Genomic DNA, 14,470 nt, shown 5'->3' on the forward strand with positions numbered 1-14,470 from the left:
TGGCACGCCATTTGGACAAAGCTTTCTGATGGTGCTTTCAACAACGATAACTGAACCCAGTGACCCAGACCGTGTAAGACGCCACCTACTCCTGCTCACGCCCCAGGGGCTCATCCCATCAGTACATGCACATGCCTCCTCATCTCTCAGCTCGTCATCTTCCCAGAAATATTACCTATCCCCATAGAAAATACATCCACAGAAAGGTCACGAATCAATCCCCAAGCGTGATACTTCTCCCCCTCCCTCACCGCCAGTGCAGTCTTGGTGTTGTTATTCTGTTTCTTACCTTTTTCAGCGGGACTGTTCCATATGCAAACTTTGGTGTGGACGGAGGAATGGGACCTTCTGGTAACGCTACAAACTATCAGCCGGAATGGAAAAGAGACAGGCTGTTAACCCCAGGAACACACGCAGAGCATTCCTTATCAAACGCAAGATCAAAGACTCTAACACAGTACTAGTGGTTTCTGGGAAGCAAAGGAACAAAGGACTTCTTCCAAACAGCACTTGGTAGCTCTGACCTCTAAGCCTGTGTCTGTTTTCAGCTCCAGGAATCATCCAGATCATTCTAGAACAAAGAACTTCAAAACAAAAATGTAAAAACAAGTAAAGAGAGGGAGGGTGAACACAGAAGACTGGCAAGTGGGGAAGAAAAGGGGAAAGGTGCGTGGTGAAACGGAAGCTCCAGGCCATGGCCTCGCGTAGGACAACGCTCAGCGCTCTGGGACTCCTGCGTCAGCGCAGACTTACGGTGCTCATAGACAGCGTCTCCACACATCTTAACAAAATGCGGAATGAAGTTGTATATGTATGTTTTCTGTCTCCTGTGTTGTTTCATAAACATTAGCCGATGTACATACGCTCCATGTGAAGGACAAAGGCTCACAATGCATCCAGTGGTTCAGATAACAGAGGGAGAAGGAGAGAGAGGATGGGCACAAATGATGACGCCAACGGAAGGAAATGTGGACTTGGGTAAAGCTGGGTGAGGAACAGAGAAAACTCCTGGGGCTGTTTTTATCCTTGCAACATTTCTGGAATTCTGAAGTTTTTAAATAGTTAATAAATAAATAGAAAACCTTATTAATACTAAATTCAATCTCACACATCCACACGCACACACACACAATTTATGGACTCAGCAGGTCTGTGTGTGTTAGTCGCAGGACTTGGAAAAGCCTGTGGCCATCTGGCATCTGCAGGTAGGTTCTACTGTGATCTCTCACGATCCTTGTTTCTTTTTTAGGATTTTTTTTTTTTTTGTAATTTATTTATTTATTTTTATTTGAAAGCCGGAGAGATGGAAATCTCCCATCCACTGGTTCCTTCCCCAAACGCCTGTGACTTCAGGAGCTGGAGACATCCCCAGGCGTGGCAGGGACTCAAGCGTTTGAGCCACTGCCTACTGAGTCTTAGGTGCACGTCACAGGAAGCTGGGATCTGCAGTGCGCCAGGGCATTCCAGTGGGGACGCAGGTATTCCCAGCAGTGTTAACAATGGCTCCAAGTCCTCACCCTGTTCACTTCCATTTGGTTTTTCCTTTTTTAAAGTAATAATAGGGGCTAGCACTGTGGTGGAGTGGGTAAAGTTGCTGCGTGCAGTGCCGGCATCCCAAATGGGCACCGGTTCGACTCCCAGCTGCTCCTCATAAAAATAAGAAAAAAAGAAAAAAATGGCTATGACAATTTATATAACCATCCTTTCTGTGTTAAGCATCAGATTATTTCCAGTTTTGCTATAAAAAATGTTGCAATGAAAATACTCATGCCTGTGGCATTATCCTTTTAAAAATTGTTTTATTTTTCCCCAAGTGAGGAATGACTATGTTTAAGGATATGAAAATTGTGTATGACTCCCAAAATAGCGTAACACAATTTTTCATCAAATATCCATACTTACTTATGTCCTTTATTAACTATTTGGATTTGACATTTTAATCCATGGGTTTTTTATTTTAATTTTTTAAAAAGATTTTTTATTTACTTAAGAGGTAGAGTTACAGACAGAGAGAGGAAGGGAGAGAGAGAAAAGTCTTTCATCTGCTGGTTCACTCCCTAGATGGCTGTAATGGCAGGAGCTGGGCCCATCTGAAGCCAGGAGTCAGGAGCTTCTTCTGGGTCTCCTACAAGAGTGCAGGGGCCCGAACGCTTGGGCCATCTTCCACTGCTTTCCCAAGCCACAAGCAGAGAGCTGGATTAGAAGAGGAGCAAGGGCCAGCGCAGTGGCTCACTTGGCTAATCCTCCACCTGCAGTGCCAGTATCCCATATGGGCACTGGGTTCTAGTCCTGGTTGCTCTTCTTCCAGTCCAGCTCTTTGCTGTGGCCTGGGAGGGCAGTGGAGGATGGCCCAAGTGCTTGGGCTCCTGCACCCGCATGGGAGACCAGGAAGAAGCACCTGGCTCCTGGCTTTGGATCGGCTCAGCGCCGGCTGTAGCAGCCATTTGGGGAGTGAACCAGCAGAAGGAAGACCTTTCTCTCTGTCTCTCTCACTGTCTATATCTCTACCTTTCAAATAAAAAAGAAGAAGAAGAGGAGGAGCATCTGGGACATGAACTGGTGCCCATATCAGATGCTGACGCTGCAAGTCTTAGCGTATTATGCCACAGTGCCAGCCCCCCAATCCATGTTTTTAACTCATTACAATATGACTATTAAGCCTCCAGCTTTCTATTCCATTTACTGCAATTTTCTACGTTTTCATTTTCGAGATTTTTTGTTCTCCACTGATACTAGTTTGAGCATACAGCAGAATCCAATTCTTCTAGCCAGGTAATTAATGATTCAGAAGAGAAATAAATATTCTAAACCTTTGTTTCTCCAGAATAATTTGTGCTTTAAGGGCCACCATTGTGGCACAGCAGGTTAAACTGCCACGTGTGACACCACACCCCCTTATCAGAGCACCAGTTCAAGTCCTGGCTGCTCCCTTCCAATCCAGTTCCCTGCTAGTGTGCCTGGGGAGGCAATGGAAAATGGTCCAAGTACCTGGGGTCCCTGCCACCCTGTGGGAGACCCAGATGGAGTTCCAGGCTCCTGGCTTTGGCCTGGTCCAAAGCTGTCTGTCACAGCCTTTTGGGGAGTGAACCAGAAGATGGAAGATTTTTCTCTCTCTCTGTCACTCCCTCTCTGTCAATATTTCAAACAAATCAACATTTTTTTCTCCTTTACTGATGTTTTTAGGACAATCATAAATATTGATTCTCATCATACTTACTTAGCTGGGCAAATTTAACATGGCAAGTTGCCTTCTTCCCATGGAATCCAGTAGATTTCAACGGCAATCAGTTTCCTTTCACCAAGATTTGAATCTTTTTCATTCATTCATCTAAGAAATTTTTTTAAGAAAATATTTTGTGGACTAGGCATTTGACCTAGTGTTTAAGATGCCCATATCCCACATCAGAGTGCCTGGGTTCCATTGCTGGTCCTGGCTTCTGAGCCCAGCTTCCTCTTAATGCCTACCTGGAGGCAGTGGTGTTGGCCAGATAACTAGGATCTTGTCATACTCCCAGGAGACTTGGATTGAGTTCCTGACTTCTGGTTTTGTGCTGCCTGTCCTAGCTTCAAAGGTTGAGAGCATTTGGGGACTCAACAGGCAGATGGGAGCTCTCTGTCTCTGTCTCTCATTCTGCCTCTCAAATAAATAAAATTAAAAAGAAAAAGAAGGTACTTTTGTTAGACTTTATGCTTGGTACTAGAGATATACACAGTTTCTTGTCTGGAGAGTGAGAAATGTGTACTAGGGGCTGGCGCTGTGGCATAATGGGCTAAGCCGCCAGCTGCTCCACTTCTGATCCAGCTCCTCCCTGCTAATGCAGCTGGGAAAGCAGCAGAAAAACTGCCCAAGTCTTTGTGTCCCTGCCACTCATGTGGAGACTCAGATGAAGCTCCAGGCTTCGGCGTGGCCCAGCCCTGGCTGTTGGGGCTATTTGGGAAGTGAAGCAGCAGATGGAAGATCTCTATAACTATTTAAAAAAAATAGTGTATTAACAACTGACCTGTGTTGCTAACTCTGCTGAGAAATGGGTCAAAAAAAACCTCCCAGAAGGTGTGTCTGCATTTTCCAGGTGGATAAAGAGGGAACAGGATGTACTGTCCCAGTGCTGTCCCATTCATGGAATTTTATTCGGATCCATTGTGAAGCCACAGAGTCAAGTATAAGAAGGGGAGAATTACAGGGCTATTATGACCCAAACAGCATAGTACCGGCATAAAAATAGACATCTAGACCAATGGAACAGAATAGAAACACAGAAATGAATCCATGCATCTACAACCAAATGTGCTAAAAACATTCCCTGGAGAAAGAGCAGTCGCTTCAACAGATGGTGATGAGAAAACTGGATTTCTATGTGCGGAAGTTAGAAATAAAACCTCTACCTTACAAGGGGTCAAGGAGCTAAATGTAAGACCTGAAACTATGAAACCACGAGAGGAAAACATGGGGGAACACTCCAAGACTCTGGCATAGACAATGAATCTGGATAAAACCCCAGAAGCACAGGCATAAAAGCAAAAAGAGACAAATGGGATTACATCAAACCAAGAAGTTTCTGAGCAGCAAAGGAAACAATCAACAGTCAACAGATGAAGAGACAATATACAGAATGGGAGAAAATATTTGCAAATTATGCATCTAATAAAGGATTAATATCCAGGATATATAAGGAGCTCAAGAAATTCAACAAAACAAAGAATCCAGTAAAGAACTGGGCAAAGGATCTGAACAGAAATATAAATGGCCAACAAACACATAAAAAAAAGTTCACTAGCCATCAGGGAAATGCAATCAAACCCACAATGGGGTGTCATCTCACTCCGGTAAGAATGGCTATTATCCAAAAGTCAAAATAACAAATGCTGTCAAGGATGTGGAGAAACGGGTACCCTAATACAGTATTGGTGGGAATGCAAATTAATCCACCCATCATGGAAAACAGTAGGAAGTTTCATCAAAAAATTAAAAGTCAGTCTAGCATATGACCCAGCCACCCAGTCCTGGGAACACATCCAGAGAACGTGAAGTCGGCCTGTGAACGAGACACCTACACTCTCCTGCTCACTGCAGGCCAGTTCCCAGCGGCAAGGACCCGGAATCGGTCTAACTGTCCACCAACGGGCGACTGAACAAAGAACGCGGCAGAGATACATGGCAGAATATTACTCGGCCATAAAAAATCAAATACTGACATTCGCAACAAAATGGGTAGGACTGGAGATCATGATGCTGTGTGGAGCAAGTCAGACAGAGAAAGATGAACTTCATACACTGCCTCTCATGTGGAATCGTGTGTGTGTGTGTCTGTTATAAAAATGCATGGACATCAGTTTGGTATACAGATGCTTATAAATGTTGTCTTCACTGAATTACATCCCTTGCATAATAATATATCCTTATTTTTTCACTATGTGATCTTTATCATGAATCCTATACTATGTGATATTAATAACCCTTTCAAGAAAAATAATGTGTAAGTATATGAATTACACATGGTAAAATGTTAAAAATTATTGAATCTGTGTCTGCATATTGAACTTTTCTTTTTATCTTTCTGTATTATTTGAAACAGTTTTAAAAGAAAAAAGCTAAAAGAAGAAGCAGAGAACTGAAAGATGGAACTGGAAGAAGACAGCGAACCAAGTCATGGCGGGCATCTCAGACGGCTGTTTTAGAGCAACAGCTCCGGGAGGTGGCCTGCACAAGCCAAGTGTGGAGGTGACGGGGGTCCCAGGCCAGAGCACAGGCTGCACCTTCAAAGACTGGCTAGGGGCCACTGCCGTGTGCAGCAGGTGAAGCCACCACTTGCAACTCCAGCACCCCATACTGGACTGACAGTTTGAGCCCTGGCTGCTTCACTTCCAATCTGGCTCCCTGATAATGTGCTTGGGAAAGCAGTGATGTCGGCCCAGGCCTCTGGTCCCCTGTTATATGGGACCTATGTGGGAGACCTGGATGGAGTTCCAGGCTCCTGGCTTGGTCTGGCCCAGCCCTGGCTGTTATGGCCATTTGAAGAGTAAAAGAGAAGATAGAAGATCTCTCTCTGTCTTGTCTTATCACTCTGCCTTTCAAATAAACAAAAACACTACCTAACATTTGTTAATTAATACTCATTTCTTCCTCTGTCATTAGCAGACATAGCACCCCATGTTTCAACCATTACCATGGGTCAGCAAGAGACAGCAGGGAGTTCGTGTCTCTCCTCTGAGCCAACGCCATTCCAGCCAAAAAGGACAACCAGAGTGAGGACTAATCCTAGACCAAGTCCCAAACTCCATAAGCGCTGAAAATCACTCTGGCTGTTCTCCCATCTCTGCTGTCCCACCCAGGCTTAGCCCAGGGCCTGGGCCACCGCTCAGCCTCTACACCGACCATCTCCCAGAGGCCACCTGCACTTTCAGCTCTGCTGGAATCCCTACGATAAACAAACAAAACCCTCAAAAAGGGTCTGAAGTCATTCAAAGGCATCTAAAAATAAGTTCATCACCGCCCCTGTAGAGAAAGAATTGGAAAGGAGGAGGGCACTGGCCTACAGCTTGGTGGCTCATTCTCGAGGTTAAAGTGTTAACCAGGTCTGGTTCAGTTTTACCCACACCAAAGAGGCTACCTTAGAAATGCAAATGTTAGGAGCTCTGCCTGCTTGAAGCTTCATACGTGAGGGGATCCAGAGGCCTTCACCACTCAGCACAGCTTGTACGGCCTGTTGGGAGCTTAGCATTCCCGAGAGTCCACCTCCCTGAATGATACTGACCATCACCACCTACAGGATTCTCAAAATGGACTGAAGAGGAGACACATCTCACTTTAAGACTTTGGTGAAGGAAGGAGCCAGTAGAGCTACATATGGGGGCATTTACCCTTTCTTTCTTTTTTTTTTTTTAAGGTTTATTTATTTATTTGAAAGTCAGAGTTCCAAAGAAAGAGAGCCAGAGGCAGAGAGAGAGAGAGAGAGAGAGAGAGAGAATGAATGAATGAATGAATGAATGAATATGAATGAATCTATCTTCCATCCTTGATTCATTCCCCAGATGGTCACAATGGCGGCTTTGGGCCAGGCTAAAGCCAGGAGCCAAGGAGCTTCTTTCGGGTCCCCCACGTGGGTGCAGGGGCCCAAGCACTTGGGGTCCACCCCCCCAGCTGCCCTCCCAGGTGTATTAGCAGGAAGTTTTCCCCCTCCTTGTCCGCTTTCATCAGCACAGACTTAACTCCCTTACACCCAGACACCTGCTGGGACCTGACCTCCCAACACTTGTTACCAGCATGACAAGCAATCTGGACTTCGCAGAGACCCCATTGCCAGGGGCCCCTCAAAAAGCAAGTGTTCCGTTTGCAGGTGGTGGATCTGCAGTTGAGAATTCTGCCATTTTCACTGCATTTCCTGAAAATCAGGGGCAGCTTCTGAAAAGCTGTTAAACGACACGCTAATCGCGAATGTCAACCTCACCCCAAACTCCCCCTGTTCGGAGCATCTGACAAAGGCTTCCTGGGCCCTACAGCGGCTTTCTGATTTTGGTAGTCCATTGAAGAAGGGAGCCGAATGCTGCTGCATACTGTTGACGACTGTCTGCCCATGTCCTGCCTGAAATGTCATTGCTTATGAAAAGAATCTTTGTCTCTTCCTCTCTCTCTCTCTGTAACGCTACCTTTCAAATAAAATAAGTAAATATATATATATATTTTAAAGAATCTTTAGGGGCCAATGCTGTGGCGTAGTGGGTAATGCCGCCGCCTGCAGTGCCGGCATCCCATATGGGCACTGGGTTGAGTCCTGGCTGCTCCTCTTCCAATCTAGCTCTCTGCTATGGTCTAGGAAAGCAGTGGAGGGTGGCCCAAGTGCTTGGTCCCCTGCACCCGCGTGGGAGACCTGGAAGATGCTCCTGGCTCCTGGCTTTGGATAGGCGCAGCTCCAGCTGTTGTGGCCATCTGGGGAGTGAACTAGTAGATGGAAGACTTCTCTCTCTCTCTCTCTGTGCCTCTGCCTCTTTGTAATTCTCCCTTTCAAATCAAATCAATAAATCTTTTTTAAAAAAGAGAATCTTTAATAAAGCTGAATACAGGCCGGCGTCGTGGCTCAACAGGCTAATCCTCCGCCTTGCGGCGCCGGCACACCGGGTTCTAGTCCCGGTCGGGGCACCGATCCTGTCCCGGTTGCCCCTCTTCCAGGCCAGCTCTCTGCTGTGGCCAGGGAGTGCAGTGGAGGATGGCCCAAGTGTTTGGGCTCTGCACCCCAGGGGAGACCAGGATAAGCACCTGGCTCCTGCCATCGGAACAGCGCAGTGCGCCGGCCGCAGCGCGCTACCGCGGCGGCCATTGGAGGGTGAACCAACGGCAAAAGGAAGACCTTTCTCTCTGTCTCTCTCTCACTGTCCACTCTGCCTGTCAAAAAAAAAAAAAAAAAAAAAAAAAAAACAAACAAAAAAATAAAGCTGAATACAGTTTGGCTTGGAAAAAGCAAACACTGTACACATACACAATGGAATACCACCCAGCCATAAAAGGACAAACTCTTGCCATCTGAACAGCATGGATGGAAATGGAGGCCATTCTGTTAAGTGAAACGGGCCAAGCACAGAAAGACAAGGCCCACGTGATCTCACTCACGTGGAGTCCAAAACACAGGTGACCGCACAGACCTTAACAGTGCAGCGGGGGCTACCAGAGGCTGCAGAAAGCAGGGGTGACTGGACGTGCAAGGCTACTACAGAAACCAAGTAGCAGCCAGGTGGGAGTGGGAAGCTCTGGGCTTCTACTGCACAGTGCAGTGGCTGTAACATGTTAAAGTACTACATATTTCTTAACAAGAAAATAAAACACAGAAGATGGGATTTTGAATTTTTTCACCATAGAAAATGCTAAATGCTTGTGTAAATGGATATATTTACCCTGACTGAACGTTACAAATATAATACATGGATCAAAATACCACATGGTACCCTTAAGTCAGTCCTATTTTTACGTGTCTGTTTAAGAGATGTTTTAAATAGGGCTGGCACCACGGCTCAATAGGCTAATCCTCCGCCTTGCGGCACCGGCACACCAGATTCTAGTCCCAGTCGGGGCGCCGGATTCTGTCCCGGTTGCCCCTTTTCCAGTCTAGCTCTCTGCTGTGGCCCGGGAGTGTAGTGGAGGATGGCCCAAGTGCTTGGGCCCTGCACCCGCATGGGAGACCAGGAGAAGCACCTGGCTCCTGCCTTCGGATCAGCGCAGTGCGCCGGCCGAGGTGGCCATTGGAGGGTGAACCAACGGTAAAGGAAGACCTTTCTCTCTGTCTCTCTCACTGTCCACTCTGCCTGTCAAAAAAAAAAGATGCTTTAAATAAATAAGTACTTTTTTAAAAGGAAAGAATGAGCCCATTGAATCTTTTTAAGTAGCTCATTTCTCGCTTCCAAACTTGAAGTATCAAAGAAAAAAAAAGCAGGGGATGGAGGTAGGGATATAGCCACTCATTAAGATGCAGTAACTTTGCGGCTGGCACCATGGCTCACTTGGTTAATCCTCCACCTGCGGTGCCAGCATCCCATATGGGTGTCAGGTTCTAGTCCCGGTTGTTTCTCTTCCAGTCCAGCTCTCTGCTATAGCCTGGGAGTGCAGTGGAGGATGGCCCAGGTGCTTGGACCCCTGCACCCACGTGGGAGACCAGGAGGAAGCACCTGGCTCCTGGCTTTGGATCAGCTCAGCACCAGCCATGGCAGCCTTTTTTGGGGGTGAACCAACGGAAGGAAGACCTTTCTCTCTGCCTCTCTATCTATATCTCTACCTGTCAAATAAATTAAAAAAAAAAAAAAACAAAAAAAAAACTTACAAGCTACTGAATCACAAACCGTCTGACTTAGAATTTCTCAACTTAACTTTATGGTGGGTTTATCAGGACCTAAGTAGAGAGCATCATTTCTAAAGTCTCCTTTCTTTTTTCTTTTTTTTTTATAAATTTTTTTTTGACAGGCAGAGTGGACAGTGAGAAAGAAAGACAGAAAGGTCTTCCTTTTCCCTTGGTTCACCCCCCAATGGCCGCCATGGCCGGCGCGCTGTGGCCGGCACATCATGCCAATCCAAAGCCAGGAGCCAGGTGCCTCTCCTGGTCTCCCATGGGGTGCAGGGCCCAAGCACTTGGGCCATCCTCCACTGCACTCCCGGGCCACAGCAGAGAGCTGGTAGTCTCCTTTCTAAGTTCCGCTCACTCTGATCCCTGGTTTCCTGGTTTGTCTTTTGCTGAGTCCACTGACCATCCCCTAGCTCACCTCATGCATTCTCAGGCTTTCCTTGGACTCGGGCCTCTACCTCTACTCACGTCGCCGGCATCCGTGCTGTCCCGCAGCCTTCTCCTGGGGCTTCTCCTAAGTGCTGGTCGCTCCTGGACAGAGGCCTCCCCCTGGATGTCCACAGAGGCACAGTGAGCAGCACCAGCCCAGAACTGAAACTGCTTCCCTCTCTCCGTGTTGGTGCCTCCTCTGCAGTCCCCCATCTTGGTTGCTGACCTCAGGACTCATCTGGTTATCCAATTAAGGGTATAACCTGTACAGATCAACAGCTCCCCAATCTTCCTACGTCCTCACACAGTCAGTCACCAAGTCCTACCAAGTTTACCTCCTAACTATGCTTCTCCTCCACTCCCTGCTGGCCCCGCCATCGCCTCCCGTCCAGCCGCCTACCTCGCCTTCTGCATTCAGAATGCTCCAAGGGAGGGGTGCGAGCAGTGTGATCAGCACGGCCGTGCTTCTGTAAAACTGGCAAAGGCGCCATGAGTTAACAGCAGCCTTCTTTAGGACCCGTGTTGCTTTCCAGTTCCTGTCACGGGTCTTCTAACGTCAGAAGGATTTACAATGGCTACTGGCATCTTTGGAACCCAACTACAGAGCAGCTGACATAGGGATTCTTTAACCTGGGCATTGCAGGAAATACTGATATACCTCACTATCCCTTCTGTGGGCAGTTAAAGCTTTGCTAATGAATGATTTCTGCCACCCAATCATGTTGACTCACTTAGCATCACATAGCGCAACAACGATGCCCTAATGTACCCAGCTCCGGCAGCGTGTAGGTTATGAAAGAGAGACAGGTCTGAGATATATGGGGCCAAAACCTCTCTGTGGGAGCCAGCAACATGGTGCAGCATACTACTTGCTATGCCAGCATCCCACATCGGAGTGCTGGTTCCAGTCCCAGCTGCTCTGCTTCTAATCCAGCTCCCTGCGAATGTGCCTGGGCAGGCAGCAGAGTATGCCCCAAGTACTTTGGTCCCTGCCACCCAAGTGGGAAAGTCAGATGGAGTTCCAGGCTCTTGGCTTTGTCCTGGCCCAGCCCTGGCCATTGCAGCCATTTGGGGAGTGAACCAGTAGGTAGAAGATCTTTCATTCTCTATTTCAAATAAATAAATATGTAAACCTTTTAAAAAGTAGTGATAATGGTCACACAATATTGTGAGAATAATGACACTGAACTGTGTATTTAAAAAGGGCTGATACGGCTGGCACAGTGGCTCAATAGGCTAATCCTCTGCCTGCGGCGCCGGCACACCAGGTTCTAGTCCCGGTCGTGGCGCCGGATTCTGTCCCGGTTGCCCCTCTTCCAGGCCAGCTCTCTGCTGTGGCCAGGGAGTGCAGTGGAGGATGGTCCAAGTGCTTGGGCCCAGCACCCCATGGGAGACCAGGATAAGCACCTGGCTCCTGCCTTCGGATCAGCGCGGTGCGCCGGCTGCAGCACACCAGCCACAGCGGCCATTGGAGGGTGAACCAACGGCAAAGGAAGACTTCTCTCTGTCTCTCTCTCTCACTGTCCACTCTGCCTGGCACAGCTGGCTTGTGAAAGGAGGTCAGTCCGTGGGGCACAGCAGGTTAAGCCACCACTTGGAATGCCCGCATCCGTATGAGAACGCCTAGGATGAAACCCCACCCCTGCTTCCCATCCAGCTTCCTGCAATGTGCCTGGGAGGCACCAGATGCTGGCCCAAGTCCTTGAGTTCCTGCCACCTATGTGGGAGGCCTTCACAGAGCTCCTGGCTTCTGCCTTTTGCCTGGCCAGCTCCAGCTGTTTGTGGGCTTCTGCAGAGTGAACCAACAGATAGATCTCTACCCATTACTCTGCCTGCCTTTCAAATAAAATGAAAATAAACGACTTTAAACACCTGGGCCCCTGCCACCCAAGGAGACCAGGACAGACTTCCTGTCTCTCGGCTTCAGTCTGACCCGGCTCTGGCTCTTGCAGCCCTCTGGGGAGTGAAGCAGTGGATGGAGGATCTCTCTGTGTCTCTCTCATACTCCTTTTCAAATTAATACATAAACTTTTTTTTTTTTTTAAAGAAAGAAGTCTATAGGCACCAAAATCAACTCAAATAAATCAGCATTTCTAGCTGATTTGAGGAAAGAGACCAAAAATAAACATGGAAAGTGAACTCCGGCCTAGGGAAAGCTGTTGGTATTCACGTGTCTCTGTAGCAGACACCCTCTGGGTCTGCACGCTGGACACAGGCCAGCAGGACAGCAGGACAAGACCACTCAGCAATGGCAACTGCCAGGTTACTCAGGCTCGCTGTTCACAGAGACTCCGCGGATGAGCGGCACAGGTTTCCAGAGGAGGTTCTAACTCAGACTTGACAATTCAGAACGAGGTACGTGGAGGCTAACAGCAGTGTGAATAGGCGTGCGTACTGTCTCCCGAGAAGTGCAGGGCACTCCGCGCAGACGTGGTGGGAGGACTCGCCCACGGCGGTGCTGGGGCAAGCTCTGCGCCTTGTCCCGTCCCTCTCCATAGCCTCTCCGCTCTGTGACTACCCCTCACGTAGCACTGGGTGATTTCCCAAGGTGAAGGCTAACAGTGTTAGGAGAGCCAAATCGCATGTTGGCCAGTTTTGCTAGAAAACAGTTTCATTCTCTCTGGGAGAACTCTGGAGGAGGAGGGATGTTAACAAGAAGAACGTAAGTTCATCTCTTCTGTGAGCCCCTCCAACGCAGGCCCTTGGTGCACTCATCGTTTAACACAGGACCCGTCAGACAAGTGCTAGATGAATGTCTGTATAATAACTAAGCAAATCCACAGGCCTCAGAAAAGTTACTTGTGCAACGCATGTCACACGCTGTGAAGGTGTGAGCAGTTCTGGATAACAAGTTGTGGGAAGACCTGGGACATCTCTTAGGGGCTAAGTGGTCCTCTGAAAGTAGCTTTCTGTTCACAAATCTCCCTGGGGAAACATCGGACCAGATGGTTTAAGATATCTGTTCAGAGGCAGATACCAAAACAGAAAAAAGTCAAGTGGTTACAATTCAAAAAAAAAAAAAAAAAAAAGGGGGGGGGGTGGACGCAGCATGAAGTAAATGTGAAATTCGGTGCTGGTTTCCCCAGCATGGTGTTTGTCCGTTCACAGGCCAGTGGAGAGGCTAAGGCTGAACACAATTTCTGGGAGTCTGATGAGGCTGGGAAGACAGAAACTGGACTTCAGAGGCCATCAGGGAGGAAGCCCCTGGTAAACACATCAGGCCTCGGTTGGGAACCACAACAGAAGCCCTCACAGAGGCACAGCTCAGTGTCCAATGGGCGTAATCCTTGGTCGTATTAGGGAGGCCTGTCCCGACCTAACAGTGGCTACAAGTTAGAAATTAGTCTCTGTCAGAAGAAAAAGCTTCTGGAGCCTACATTATTTTTCCAATTTGAATGACTTCTGGCTAAGAAAAAAACCTAATATATAGGAGACAACATTATCTGATTAAAAAAAGAAGAGAAAGGGGGCCAGCGCTGTGGTGTAGTAGGCAAAGTCATTGCCTGCAGTGCCAGCATCCCATATGGGTGCTGGTTCGCGCCTTGGCTGCTCCCCTTCCAATCCAGCTCTCTGTTGTGGCCTGGGAAAGCAGTGGAAGATGGCCCAAGCCTTTGGGCCCCTGCACCCATGTGGGAGACCCGTAAGCAGCTCCTGGCTCCTGGCTTCAGATCAGCACAGCTCTGGCCATTGCAGCCAGTTGGGGAGTGAAACAGCAGATGGAAGACCTCTCTCTCCCTCTCTCTGCCTCTCCTTCTCTCTCTGTGTAACTCTGACTTTCAAATAAATAACTAAATCTTAAAAAAGAAGAAAGAAAACAACAAAGAAACAGACTTACAAGATATCATCCTAATTTGGGGACAATATGAAAAAGCTTTAAAATAATGGTAATAAACATATACAATATAACAAGGTAGAAAATTTCAGCAGAGAACTGAAAATTTTTAAAATCTACCTGAAGTTCTGTAAGTGAAAAATGGATAAATCTCAATATATGGGATTAACCCAGACATAGATGAAAACAAGATTAGTAAATCAGAAGAAAGTTCAGGAAAAAAACAAAAAACTAGACTAATGGATGGGAAAGTGAAAAAAAAAAAAAGGAAAAAATAGAAAAGAATTTAAGAGATCTATGTAACACAGTAAAGAGGTCTAACACAAATATAATTGGTATCCCAAGAGGCAGGGTAGGATTGGGGGTCAACATAACATTGGATGAAGTA

General features: G+C 47.4%; 1 protein-coding gene across 2 annotated transcripts in view; it reads right to left on the reverse strand.

The window, feature by feature from the left end:
* Positions 1-14,470, reverse strand: part of GLB1 (galactosidase beta 1) — a 97,992-nt gene that overhangs the window by 32,125 nt on the left and 51,397 nt on the right. For both annotated transcript variants that reach the window (XM_062215795.1, XM_062215787.1), the window contains exon 11: positions 290-364. In XM_062215795.1, coding sequence (XP_062071779.1) covers positions 290-364 — 75 coding nt within the window. The remainder of the gene's footprint in view (positions 1-289; positions 365-14,470) is intronic.

This window comes from Lepus europaeus, chromosome 2 (assembly GCF_033115175.1).
Source record: "Lepus europaeus isolate LE1 chromosome 2, mLepTim1.pri, whole genome shotgun sequence".
NCBI classification, from domain to species: Eukaryota; Metazoa; Chordata; class Mammalia; order Lagomorpha; family Leporidae; genus Lepus; species Lepus europaeus.